The following is a 14,485-nucleotide window of genomic DNA, read 5'->3' on the forward strand; positions in this document are numbered from 1 at the left end:
GTGCGCGCCATTTCTTTAAAGTGCATAAATTTCGAAAGGCACATATATAACCTACATGGTAATATATAATTCGTGTCAATGGAAGTCGTAGTTTTCGCAAAACAACTGTTGAAAGTTAAAAAAACACATTTTTGACGTTTTTTACTAAATTATCAAAGTTTATTAACTTTTTTCTGAAAGAAAAAATTTTTTTATATCGACATAAGATAGGTTTTCTGAAAGAAAATTTTGTCACCTACATTTTAAGCCTAAGTTTGTCTGAATCGACGAAAAATTGTAGAAGTTATGACCCACAAAGTCAACACGTGTGATTTTGCAGTTTTTGACATGGCTATGTTTGAGGTCGAAAATATGCTTTTACTCTCAAACTTCTTCTTTTATGTTGCACGGAATCTTCACGAAGTTGCATCCAGCAGTTGTCGCAATCGTCATCAATCGTAGCAATATCTTGATGAAATCGCTCGCATTGTTCATCACTTTCAGCTCCCAAATTCGGAGGAAAAAAATCCAAATGACTGTGAAGTAGGTGCATTTTTAACGACATGCGAGCACCTGTTAACAAAAACAAAGTTAATTGTGAATTTTCCAATCAATTTATATGATAAATATATTTTGGAGTATGTACGTTTTACAATACTAACCAGTAGTTTTAAAGTATTTCAATTGACGGTCGTTGTTGCTCCTGTTGTTTCTCAAGAATCCATGAACAACTTTTTGGAAAGCTTTCCAAGCTTTAGCTTCGGAACTGTCAAGGCATTGTTGAAATTCTGTGTCCGTAAACAATTTCTTTATCTGTGGACCGACGAATACACCCGCTTTGATTTTCTCTGTTAACAATCTTGGGAACTTGGTTTTCAAGTATTTAAGGGCTGTGTTTTCCGGTTTTTTTGCCAAAGCTTTCACAAAATTCTTCATTAGCCCTCTGTCGTCGTGCACAAATTTATATTTGCAGAAATATGGCGCCACCGAAATATATACACAGACGTACAATGTTCATACCTAGCTCTTATTTAGCTGGAATTGGTACAATGGGCAAATAAGCCTAACCTATAAGCCTATAATTTTTAATTATAGTGAGCCTAAGAACAGTTATTTTGCGTGACTCAATACGCAGGCTGGCATGATTTACTTTTGTTCGAAACCGTATTGTATACATCAAAAGGATATACGACAGACGATGAAATTGTCTTCATTCACATAATACGTTATAACTTCGACAATTTTTCGTCGATTCAGACAAACTTAGGCTTAAAATGTAGGTGACAAAATTGTCTTTCAGAAAACCTATCTTATGTCGATATAAAAAAATTTTTTGTTCCAGAAAAAAGTGAATAAACTTTGATAATTTAGTAAAAAAACGTCAAAAATGTGTTTTTTTAACTTTCAACAGCTGTTTTGCGAAGACTACGACTTCCATTGACACGAATTATATAACATATTGCCATGTAGGTTATATGTATGCCTTTCGAAATTTATGCACTTCAAAGAAATGGCGGGCACTGTTTTCTAGATTGCAGGTAATAACTGCACTATTGCCCAAAAAACAGGGTTTTTGGGAGTATCTCGGAAACCGTTCTTTGAAAAACAAAAATAAAGTTAATTTTTGGGTGCAGCGACCTCAAATTAGTCTAAAAAACGCTTTTTGGTCGAGGATCATTTTTAAAAGTGAAAATTCGTAAACTAGTGTTATACATTACTATACAAATCACACTAAACAAATATTGTTTCAAAAATTTATCGTTTTCTCGCAATATGTTCTGAAAAGCATGGTTTTTTTCTATTTGTATAAGTTAAGCAAGTCATATTGCTTATAAAATAAAACAACACTTTGTTTGAATTAAATACATAGGAACTTTATTAACTTTATTATTTAAGTTGACTCTGCAACTTCTGCAACGTTACAAGAACTGAACTTCGACAGGCAATGATACCGCCTTTTATACCCTCGCGATCAGTGGTAGTCACCTGTAAGTGTTGTTGCGCGAAAAAGGTCGCTCGGACTCTACCGCTAGCAACACAATTGTGTTGTTGCATGCGCATGACAAGTGGTACCGCTGACCTGCCTACCAAGCATGTCAACGATGCGTTGCTATGCAATCGGCGGTTCACTCAAGCAGGCAAGCACCGTTGTGTTATGGGCTACCTACCCAACACGACGCTGCTAGGGCAGGCGCAATGCATTGATCGAGCTGTTGTCATGCAGTTGATCTGCATGCTAGGCTCACACATGTTGTGTTGCTATGCAGTCGGTGGTTAGTTGGGCCAGACAACAATTGTTGTGTTTTGGTCTGCCTGCCTAACATCCTGTTGCCAAGCCAAGCGCAAGCAGTGATCACTGTTTGTTGTTATGCAGCGGGTTGTTTTGTGAAGCCAGGTGAGAGTCTTTCTATTTGCGCTGCCTGCCCGGCATGCTGTTGCTAAGGTAAGCGCAGGTAGTGATCATCATGTTTGTTGGTGTTGGGCTGAGCTTAGATGTCAGCACTGGGGTGATAGAAAGAGCGGTAGGGTATCATGCCTTAACTCCTCCCCTTCTTAAGTTCGGAGCGTCCCTGATCCGACAAAATAATAAATACATATGTATGTCAGGCTAAATCTAAAGCTTACAACTATTTCTTAGGCTATTTTTGTAAGTAAAGTAATGCCTTTTTCGGCCTTTTGGAAAATTACAATTTTAATTTCAATTAGAAAAAGTCTTTCATTTTTGGTTGATATTTTTGGAATTTTTATGATAACAGAATGAGTTTAACATTATAACTTTTTTAACTAAATAACATATACTCCATATAAATGTCTTGAAAAAAAATAAAAAGTTGTGGCTTTATAATTAGCTTTTTCTTCTAAACAATTCAAAATTCTAATTAACTTCTCAAAAAGATTATGCGTTCCATTTGCTTATTCGCGTTGTTCTTATGCTTATTTTTTTGCTTTACACTAAATAGAAAAAATTACTTTTGAGAAAAAAGCATAAATGAAAATGTTACAATTTTAGTTTTTTGGTTTTTTTTTTATTATTAAATAATTTATTTTCGAACAACAATATTTTACTATAATTAGCTTCTCCTTTTTTTTAAGCAATTCAAAATTTGATCTTTAATTATAGTACCCAAAGTTTACACATTCGTGGTGCTTTTATAGTTATTTTTTGTTTTATAAAATAAAATTACGTTTGAGAAAAAAAAAACATATGTGAAAATATTTAAATATTCGTGTTTAGGGTTTTTTTTTACAAAATAATTTTTTTGGACAAAAATATTTTATCATAATTAATAATTTTTGGGTCAGGTAGATGATCGTAACAAAATTTGTTTAAAGAGTTTATGTATTTCGTATGCATATGTACGACTTTTTCTTATTAAACATCTTTATTTTATTTACGAATTTTAACAATAAGAAAAATCTTTGCTTTCCGAAAAGAGTAGAATTTACAGAAAAAAATTTTTATTTAATAATTAATCTTGGACAATAAGACTAAATAATTTTATATTTTAACAACTTTATGTTTTGAAAAATTATGATGGGGAAATTATAATTACCGTATACATATGTACGTTTCTTTTTTGTAATTATTTCCTCCGTATTTTTTTTATTTGTACATTGATGTAGTGAAATTTTCTGATTTTTGGAAATAAGTAATTTAGACAAAAATTAAAAAAAAAACTGATATTACATTTTAATGGTAAAATTATATATTAACAAAATATGCTTCAATCGAAAACGATTTTATCTTAAGCTAGTTTTGGTGCGAACAGTAGAAGTCGTTGATATTTTTCAGGATTTTTCCTTTAGTAAACAGATTAACGGAAGTTATCTTAAATTATCTTTATGGACTTTTCTACCATTTATCAAGACAGTCGTACCTAAATCTTTTTGTACGACATTTTCAACGTACACCTTATTTAATTTATTTCCTAAACGCTTATTACGACGAACATATACTTTTTCGCCTTCCTGATAAGTTTTTTGACTATTATTAGATTTTTTAACAATACTGTCTTGTGCAGCAGTAAGTGCTGCTTTTACTGATTCAAGGTGATCTTTAGTAAAATGATTAATAATATCTAAAGGTTTTGCATTTACAGTAGAATGTATGGAGTTATTATATTTATATGTGGCAAGTAGAATTAGTTCTTGGGTATCTGTAATATTTTGTTCGGCTTTTATGCATCTAGCGATTTCTGTAAGCGTTGAATGCGCTCTTTCGATTTGGCCATTACTGTTACTGTGTAAGGCTGGTATGAAAAATTGCTCAATATTAAAATGATATTTTAACATATTAGATATTGTGTTAGACTGGATGGATTTTTCATTGTCCGACACAATTGTTTTAGTTTTTTTGAACTTATTTAGAACTATTAATAAAGCCGTTTTGATATCATTCGTTGATCTGGATTCAATTGGAATGGTAATGGTAAATTTGGAAAATTTGTCTATGCAGATAAAAAAGTGAAATTTCTCAACAGAGAATATATCCACATGGAGGATCTGACCGGGATATTCTGGAACTGGTGTTTGCCCTATATTGGTTTTTGATGGGTGTCTATTATATTTATTTTCCAAGCATGTTTTACAATTTTTAGCTATTGTTGTTAAAGTTTTCTTAATATCTGGGAAAAAATATTCGGATACCAACTGCTTATAGTTCTCTAGGATTGAACGATGGGCTCTGTTATGCTCCATAGTAGCAGCTTCAATTTGATCTTCTCTTTTTATTAGGTCTATTACCAATTTTTCCGTATGGATAAATCTTACTCCTGGGAAGTTGGACAAGAGAAGAGACTGAACTCTAGCTAAGGTTTCGAGGTCGCAACAGATTCCATTAACTACATTTGGGTTGACTTTTTCCCGGATAGTTTGTAAAAGACACTCCGCAGTTTTAAAATGTACGGTATGCCTAAGTAGTTTTTGAAATAAATTTTTGGTAGATTTGCTGTTAAATTCGGATGGTAATAGGACTAATTGAGCTTTAAATTGGTTTACAGAATTTTTAATGGTTTTAATTGTATTAGAAAGGGAAATTATACTATGAGCAGCATCATGTGAGTCATCAAGGTTGTGAATATATTGTCGAGAAAGTGCGTCAGCTACTTTGTTTTCTTTGCCGGGTTTGTAAAAATATTTCGGTGCGAAAGAATTTATGAATGCAGTCCATCTTTTAATTTTGGAATTTGGATTTTTATCTGACATAGCGAATGTAAGGGGCTGATGATCAGTGAAAATATGTATATTTTTAATACCGTATAGGTAATGTCTTAACTTTTGGAATGCCCAAACTATCGCTAAGAGTTCGCGTTCGTTTGTAGCATAATTCTCTTCAGCCTTAGACAACGTGCGAGATATCATGGTTATGGGTTTGCCGTTTTGGGAAAGTACCGCTCCTAGGGCTACGGATGAGGCGTCCGTTGTTATCTCAAATGGCTTAGAGTAGTCTGGATGTTGAAGAAGGACATCTTCCGAAGCCAGAATAGATTTTAATTTATTGAAGGCCTTGACTGCTTCATCATCAAGGGAAATATTCACTTTTTTGGACTGACGACTGCTAACATGGCCATTGTCGCCTCTTAAATATTTCGTGAGAGGTTTTGAAATATGCGCATAGTCCTTAATAAACCTACGGTAATAACCGGAAAGACCCAAAAAGGACCGCAAAGATCTTCACGACTTCGGCTGTTGGTAACTAAGGATAGCTTTTACTTTGCTAGGACATGTTTGGATTCCTTTATGAGAGACTGTGAAACCTAAAAACTCGACCTCACTTTTAAAAAATTTCGATTTTTCTAACGATACCCGCATTCCTGCTTGCTCAATTTTTTTCAATATAGAGTCAACGTGCTTAAAATGTGACTTTTCATCAGGTGAAAAAATGATGATATCATCAACGTAAACGTGACATATTTTCCCAATGTCGTCGCGCAATATATCATCGATTGCTCTTTGAAATATGCTAGGTGCATTTTTCAAACCAAAGGGCAAACGACAAAACTCATATTTGCCGTTGTTTACGCTGAATGTAGTTTTGCACCTATCTTTCTCTAGAAGACAAATTTGGTGAAACCCAGACTTAAGGTCTAGAGTTGTGAATAGTTTGGACTTGCCTAAATTTGTAAGTATCACTGTGGTATCGGGAATGGGATATTTGTCGGAAGTAGTATGCTCGTTTAGCTTCCGGAAATCGATAACCATTCTTAAATTTGGATTTCCGACGTCATCTAAACCTTTCTTTGAGACTACATGGGCAGGTGAGTTGTAGGGTGAATAGGACTTTCTTATTATGCCGTCTTTAAGCAGAGATTCTAATTCATTATTAACAAAGTTTCCTACTGATATTGGGTATGGGTAGCTTCTTGAGTAAATTGGCCTATCAATTAATGTGTCTATTGTTGCTATAACATTTGTATTATATGGGAGAGCTCTATCGGGATTTGCAAATGCATTAAAATTACGTTGCTTTAATTCTTCGATACTACAGGGTACTTCAATTGGTTTAGTTTGGGCCGTGTTAACTTGTTGGCACTGAAAAAAGTTAAGCTTCTCTTTTCCGTTTTTGTGGAAAATGAGACCAACCTTAGTGGCAATTTTTGCCTCGATACCTTTCAACAAATCATACCCAATGATTCCATCGAAAGTATCTAGTTGTGGAAGTATAAAAAAAGTAGCAGTAGATCCTAAAATATTTACTTTGCATTTCTCAGAAATTTTATTCACACCATTTATGGATCTTAGTAGAAAGGGATATTTTATTTGAGTTATACCTTTCAAAAAACTATGTCTTTTAATGTAATTTTTTGATGTTCCTGTATCTATTAAAATTTGAAGAACTTGTCCATTTGGTAAGGTTCGGGTAATGAAGGGCAAGTTCGACCTTAGCCTAAAAAATTGACCTCATCTGGTAACTAGGTGTCTCCCATTTCGGAGTACGGTGGTTCGTTTAAAAAGGGGTCCTCATATTCGTCCATTTCGGTAGAATATGGCTCGTTTCCCATAGCGTTGATACGCTGGAGTTTTTGAATGGGCGCTTGAGTGGAGGTGTTATTTGTACGGGTGTAAGGTCTCTTATATTGTTGTTGTTGTTGCCGTTGCAAGGGTGTTTGAGTGGGGCTGTGATTAGTATGAGGTATGCTACACTGTTGTTGTGGTTGGAAAAAATTATTGGCTTGTTGCCGTGACCGCTGCTGATAAGGATTTGGGAAATTAGAACTATTTCCCTGTTGGAATATTTGTTGACGGTTGAATCGGTCGGAGGGATTAGTTCGAGTTTGGGGGATTTGTCTAAGTAGAGAGGTTCCCCGATCTACTTCCATAGGGACAGGATATTGCGCTGGACTGTTAGCTCGATTCGGTTGCGGCACAGTGTTAAACAATGGAGCGCTCTGGAAAGCTTGTGGCAATATGCCTGAGGCATATGTACGTGCAAACTCATACCTTTCGCGATTATGTTGCAGCTCCTGCGCTGCAGCAAGTGCACTGGGAAGATCCGGAGGGTTCGCTGAAAAAAGGGTATCGCAGAGTGGGCGTTTAAGGCCAGAAATGAAATCTCTTAAAGCATTTTCCCTAGCCTGAGCATTAAATGCATGAACGAGTTGCTCATTGCTGCTATAGGTCATTATATTTTTATTTAAAATCAATGTTAGTTGCCTATCAACTGCATCATAAAATCCATTAATAGACATTTTTCCCTGCCTGAGGGTGTTTAGTTGGTTCTCTAATATGTGGAGTGGTCGTTTATCTGCATAAAGTTGATCTAATTTATATTACTTACAATAGCTTTAAAGTTTAATGGTGTGTTAAAAGCGCTAAGATTTTCATTAGCTGCTGAGGTTATTTTGTTACGCAAAATACCCATGGCAATATAATATGGCTCTGAGCCCTCGGTATAATAGCTTATCGCGAACCTAGCTGCTTCTCTCCAAGCTGGGTATTCTGAAATTTTACCCCTAAATTCCGGTAGAGACTTTATCAAATTAAGGTCCGTGTGAGTACTTTGCACACCTTGGACAATAGTAACGGGCTTAAGAACTTCTATTTTTTTGGGTAAAATACTTTGAAACTCTCGTTTTAGCTCTGCTAATTGTTCCCGAAAATTCTGCTCAACCACTTCTACTGTCGACTCTAACAGACTAGCCACTGCAGTTCTATCCATTTTTAATGTTTATTAATTACTTATTTTATTTTCAATAACACAAAATATTTTTTTTTTTAAGTAAACGACCTACTCTAATTATGTTTTTTTTTTAATTACAATACTTACTAGACTTCTGATAGCCAAGATTTTGTTGAGTGGTGTTTTCCTTTAAACTATACTTTCTATCTGCTCTGTTGCTTGTGAGTTCTAGTGAGTTTTCATTCTCATGAGTGCACAAAAATTACATGTAAATATTTTTTTATTTGTTTTTACTTATTTCCATTACTTTGTCTCTTAATAAATGTATGCATGTATGTATGTATTTGTAAGTTTTATTTTTTATTTATATTTTTGTTTTTGATTTTATTTTAATTTTTACTTTTTCCTTCTATTTTTCCTCTTGTTTTTATATTTTCTTAATTTACTTACTCATCAGTTCTTCGTAGTTGGGAGAATTACAGAATTATTTTCTTTGCTTTGAGTTTTCACACAATTACCGGCAATCGCTTCACAATAATGCTGGTTTGTATAATATTTTCTTGCCTTTTGCCGCTTCGTCTTGCTGTAATTTTTATTTAATTTGCTTTGTTTTTGCTGCTATTTTTTGCTTCAACATCTGTCATTGTTTGCTGTTTGGGTATCGCATTTATCATTTATCATATTTTTTCCCTTCGTTTCTGAATGCTGTTTGTTTTTTTTTTTTGTGTTTTTGTAATATTCTTCAAGCACTCGCATCTTGAGGAAAGTTTTCTTGTTTTTTTTTTTTTAAGCAGGTTCAAATTTAGTCACAAATTTTTTCTGTGTTTTTTTTTTTTTTTTTTGAAAGGATATTAGTTTTTTTCTTTTATTTCTAGCACTTCAATTCAGTTTTATTTAAGCACTAATCAATTTTTAATTTTTCTTTTTCCATAGTTTTTATTATCCTTTTTTTTCTTACACATTTATAAAAGGTTTTTTGTTTTTTTTAGATTATGGTTTTAACCAGTCACTATCCTTTCTTTAAGAGGATATTTATTTTTTCACAGGACACTGGATTCTACTTTAGTTGGGCGCCAGTTAAGCAAGTCATATCTTATATATAAAAATGGAGACGTTTTTTTGTGTTCGTTAGTCGCCGATTCACGCCTAAACGCATTCACCGATTTCAATCAAACTTTCTCAGATCATTGGTATTAGTCCATAGATGGTTTATGTGAAGTTTTAAAGAAATCGGTAAAAGTACGCGTGCGTTGTGTTAGTGTGAAAAATACAATATTTGCGTGTTTTCCTTATTCGGACATTACGTATACGGAATGAGAATACACGCAAATGAATAGAATATACACATACATGAATAACATTGTTTCGATGTTGAGTGACGTATGCGACTGTATTATTCGTAACGCAATAGTTGTCCTCTCTTTTCTTTCCTTTTTATGCATGCGTGACACGGCATCAAAGCACATTGCTTTTTTTTAAGCTGGAAAAATATTTTGAGCTTCATTTGAACGTTTTATGATTTAGATAAAATAAAAATTCGTTAAATATATTTGATTCCATTAATAACCATAAGCCTGTATTTTTCGAAGTTCAAAGTTTTTGGACAAATATTGAAACGTTTACTTAAATTAAATGTTAAATACATAATATAGGTATATATAAATGCGCAAATGTAAAAGTTTAGATGGATTTAAAATATACGAAATTATTCGGCGGTCGAATCCATACATTTTTTGAAATCCATCACTATGGATTGACAGTCGCCATAAATGTTCTTTTAAAAAATAAAATGTGTTAATTTGATGGTAACTCGAGTATTAAGATCAGGTTTCTATTAGTATAACTTTCTTCATGGGTTTGCGTAATTTTTTTGTGGTGAAAGTCTAAAACTAAGAGAAGAAAACGCGAAAGCCAACGAGCAAAATGTAAAAAATAAATCCTCCTGTATGTATATATACTCGAAAAAGTTATGCTAACACTTTTTTCATGCATTTAGGTAGACAATTTTATATGGGCAAACGTACGTTTACGAGATAAATGCCTAAAAGCAGGTATAACTAAAAAAGCGCTCTCAGGGAGTTCTGTTATAATACTTCTGTAAATTTCATGCTCCAAGTGTTCGAGCATTGGTATAGCGCTGAAGACAAATGCTCAGGATATAATACAAAAATGCATATTTACTTGATTTCACATAGTAATATTATCATTTTTGTATTAGGTAATAATTAAAATATGCAACCTTATGTGCTGCTTTGACGAGTGGAAAAACCAAAATAAATAATTATATTTGTATGTGTGTTTAAAAGAGTTGGATTATTTTGTGAGTGTAAGCAGTTTCAAAGCCAAAGAGTAGTTGCAACATTAAAAAGTACCTGAAACACATTTTCATTTAACAACTAAAATAGCAAATATGAGCAAAATATGTACTTTCTTCAATTTTCTTCTGTTGCCAACTTTCTGAAAAACGTGAATTCACCCATTATGGAGGCACGTAAAAACTTTGACTTTGAAAACAAATCTGCGAGTTTATTTGCAAAACTATGCATCGGCTGACGAATTTTCAAGACAACTTCTGAAGATAGGAAATGGACAAATTATCAAAATCTGCTGAAAGAGCAATACTGGCTGCGAAAAATAAGGATGTTGGTCAATTGAATGCGAATATTTTAAATGATGTGCCCGGTGAGATTGTAACATTTAAATCAATTGATACAGTTATAAATCAAGATGTCGCTGTAAATTATCCAACAGAATTTTTAAATTCCTTGGATTTACCTGGACTGCCGGCTCATCGCTTACAATTGAAAGTTGGTGCACCAATTATGTTACTTAGAAATTTAAATCAGCCACGATTGGGTAACGGAACAAGATTAGCAGTCAAAAAGGTCATGAATAATCTTATTGAAGCAACAATTTTAAAAGGAAAATTCAAAGGTGAAGACGTATTGACTTTTGACTTCAAAATATAGCAATTTCCAATACGTCTTGCATTTGCAATGACAACAAACAAAGCACAAGGACAATCGCTAGAATTATGCGGAATTGACTTAGAATATCCATGCTTCTTCCACGGACAATTATATGTATCATGTTCACGTGTAGGAAAGCCATCAGTTCTGTTTATTTATACCACAACTCAGGGCAAAACAAAAAATGTAGTTTACGAAAAGGCTTTGCGTTAGTTTAAGTTTAAAATTAACATTAATTTTATATTGTAAAAAAAGAATAAATACACATAGAGTGAATTTAAATCGAGTGTTCATTATTCATTTCTAATTTTGATATGCCTAGCGAAGCAGGCATAGGGTCCGCTAGTTGCTTATAAAATAAAACAACACTTTGTTTGAATTAAATACATAGGAACTTTATTAACTTTATTATTTAAGTTGACTCTGCAACTTCTGCAACGTTACAAGAACTGAACTTCGACAGGCAATGATACCGCCTTTTATACCCTCGCGATCAGTGGTAGTCACCTGTAAGTGTTGTTGCGCGAAAAAGGTCGCTCGGACTCTACCGCTAGCAACACAATTGTGTTGTTGCATGCGCATGACAAGTGGTACCGCTGGCCTGCCTACCAAGCATGTCAACGATGCGTTGCTATGCAATCGGTGGTTCACTCAAGCAGGCAAGCACCGTTGTGTTATGGGCTACCTACCCAACACGACGCTGCTAGGGCAGGCGCAATGCATTGATCGAGCTGTTGTCATGCAGTTGATCTGCATGCTAGGCTCACACATGTTGTGTTGCTATGCAGTCGGTGGTTAGTTGGGCCAGACAACAATTGTTGTGTTTTGGTCTGCCTGCCTAACATCCTGTTGCCAAGCCAAGCGCAAGCAGTGATCACTGTTTGTTGTTATGCAGCGGGTTGTTTTGTGAAGCCAGGTGAGAGTCTTTCTATTTGCGCTGCCTGCCCGGCATGCTGTTGCTAAGGTAAGCGCAGGTAGTGATCATCATGTTTGTTGGTGTTAGGCTGAGCTTAGATGTCAGCACTGGGGTGATAGAAAGAGCGGTAGGGTATGTGAGGTTTTGCAACGAAATGCTGTTGCTTTCGTAGGTTTCGGTATCATGCCTTAACTTACATATATGCACAGTGATAAAGTTGATTTAATATTATTCCAAAGTTTTCTTTAAGGATATAGCGCAAGCTGTAATCGAACCTTCTTATTCAGATATTTTAGCAATACGCAGTGGTTTTATTTTCTTTTACTGTGGTCTAAATATTTTATTTATTTTCCAACATAAAAGCAAAGCAAAGGTATTTTCGTTTTCATACACCATGGGCATTATTGTTGCGTTCTATAAAGTTGGGGCATGTTTGCGCACTTTTTCAGTTTATCGAATATAATATGTATAACTTGATTCAATTTTTTAATCGCCCATATTTCTTACTGCGGATAAAAAAGTATCAAGCACGATCAAAAAATGAAAATCTATCAGTTTCCGAAAATAAAGAATGGTTTCAGAAGGAGTTTAAAAAATAAATTGGACTAATTGCTCACCAACTTCCTCTAAATGTTGACCATTACGTATTATACACTCTTGGAATCTGGCCTCCGTAAAAAAACAAACACTATATTTTTTGTAGACGCAGGCGTCTTTTTCTTTATTTATGTATTTAACTTAAATTAAACACTTTAACTTAAACACTTAAATCAGATACAGTTTAGCTAGTGTTTATGCTAACGTTCTTAAATTGTCTCCAGAGTATCATGACTTTGATTTGAGTTTTTCGACTGACTTGTTTAAAAAAATTCTCTGATTTATGTGTTAGATTGAATTTGAATTTACAGGATATTTCTTTGTTACATATATTGGTGTTAGGGTTTGGAATTAAAATGTCGCTTCCCTTTGAAAGAGAACATTACTGTCTTTGGTGGTATTTAGTTACAATTTTACTAATACTTAGTTTTCTATAATTTTATATTATTATATTTTATTTTATATTACAGTACGAGCAAGATCTGTGGGTGTTTTGCGCTTTAGTCTTCTTGGTTTAAGTTCCATTTCCGGTATCAGTCTCATCTCATGGTTTTTGTGCTCTAATAGCCGCAAGATGTGCTTACTGCTGCTTCAGTGACTGTGTCTATGCCGAGGTCGCGGTGAATGTCGTCAGTTTTTATGTACCAATTTGCGTTTGTGATTGTCCTTAGCATCTTAGATTGACTTCTCTGAATGATTTGTAAGTTTGATTTACTGGCAGTCCCCCAAATTTCTAGTCCGTAGGTCCATGTCGGTCTGATTATTGATTTGTATATAATTTGTTTATTAAGTAAGCTTATTGTTGATTGTTTTCCTAGTAGCCAGCAGATTTGTCGGAATTTGTTTTTCATCTCGTTTCTCTTGTTCAGTATGTGTTTTTTCCATGTGAGTTTTGAGTCAATCGTTATGCCTTAGTATTTTGCACTTGAGTGTATTTTTATGTCTTCCCCGTTAATTTGGATTGGATATCTTGCAGATTTTCTCTTCACGTATATTACATGTTGTGTTTTGTCTTTATTGACCTCAATGCTCCATTTCTTATCAATATTTGATTAAGAGAGCACTTCTTTGTTATATTTATTTCTTATCTTAAACTACATTAAACAGCAAGTATCTAATAGGTGAATCTTTAAATATATTAAGTTATCACCAATGGAATATCTCTATTTCTTAAAACAAAAAGACATTTAAAGAAAGATTCATATTTGTTAAATATATATCTTATCTTAAATTTGAGGGTTGAACCATCCCCAAACTTGTGCGTTCACCACGCTCTGATGAGAGACACCGTCCACAGAAATTTCTCGCCCTCTACCATTATTATTACCAAATATAGTCCAATTATTTGACTGTTTGACAATGCACTCTAAACCGTCACTTTCGGGATGTGAAGAGGCTATTGATACTTAGTAGTGGGTTCCTTTAGGTAACAAATAAAGGAAATCTTTCTTATTTACACTCCCATTTAAATGAAAATCGGTTTCATATCCAACGTTGTCTCGTAGTAATTTTTACGCTAATTGTAATCCTATGTTTAAATGCTTGTACAATTTGAATTTTGAAGGAGTGAAGTCGAAGATCCTTTCTCAATATTTCGTTCACAATAATTTTTGGGAATCCCAGGGCAGCCGCGGGCTCACGCGGAACCTTCTCACCTATGCACGAATCACATCTTCACTTGGCGCATCACGTAAACGTAATATAAGGTTGTCAAAAAAGTCTTGCGGTATTTTTATTGAATTTTCAATTGTTCATAAAATTGGTTATAATAATGCGATTTAAGTCAAATATGCGCCGTTTTGTTCGATGACGAGTTCCCAACGAGATGCCAACTTCATAATGCCCCTCTTATAGAAACTCGCTTCCCTATTGTCAAAAAACTCGGAGAGCCAATTTTCACAGGAC

General features: G+C 34.1%; 1 protein-coding gene across 1 annotated transcript; it reads right to left on the reverse strand.

Annotated features, from left to right (window-relative positions):
* Positions 1-230: 230 nt before the first annotated feature.
* Positions 231-1,155, reverse strand: LOC128869635 (uncharacterized). The gene is made up of 2 exons (XM_054112209.1): positions 642-1,155; positions 231-552 (listed from the first exon to the last, which is right to left on the reverse strand). Exons 1-2 carry the CDS (start codon positions 913-915, stop codon positions 332-334), a joined length of 495 nt encoding a protein of 164 aa, XP_053968184.1. The 5' UTR covers positions 916-1,155; the 3' UTR covers positions 231-331.
* Between the last annotated feature and the right edge of the window lie 13,330 nt (positions 1,156-14,485).

The sequence above is a fragment of the Anastrepha ludens genome, chromosome X, assembly GCF_028408465.1.
Source record: "Anastrepha ludens isolate Willacy chromosome X, idAnaLude1.1, whole genome shotgun sequence".
Lineage (NCBI taxonomy): Eukaryota > Metazoa > Arthropoda > Insecta > Diptera > Tephritidae > Anastrepha > Anastrepha ludens.

Excerpts from the sequence above, each read along its gene's own strand:
- LOC128869635 (XM_054112209.1), bottom strand. The coding sequence starts at position 915 with ATGAAGAATTTTGTGAAAGCTTTGGCAAAAAAACCGGAAAACACAGCC. Across the intron at positions 553-641 it reads GAAATACTTTAAAACTACTG|GTGCTCGCATGTCGTTAAAA; the intron begins GTTAGTATTGTA and ends TTTTGTTAACAG.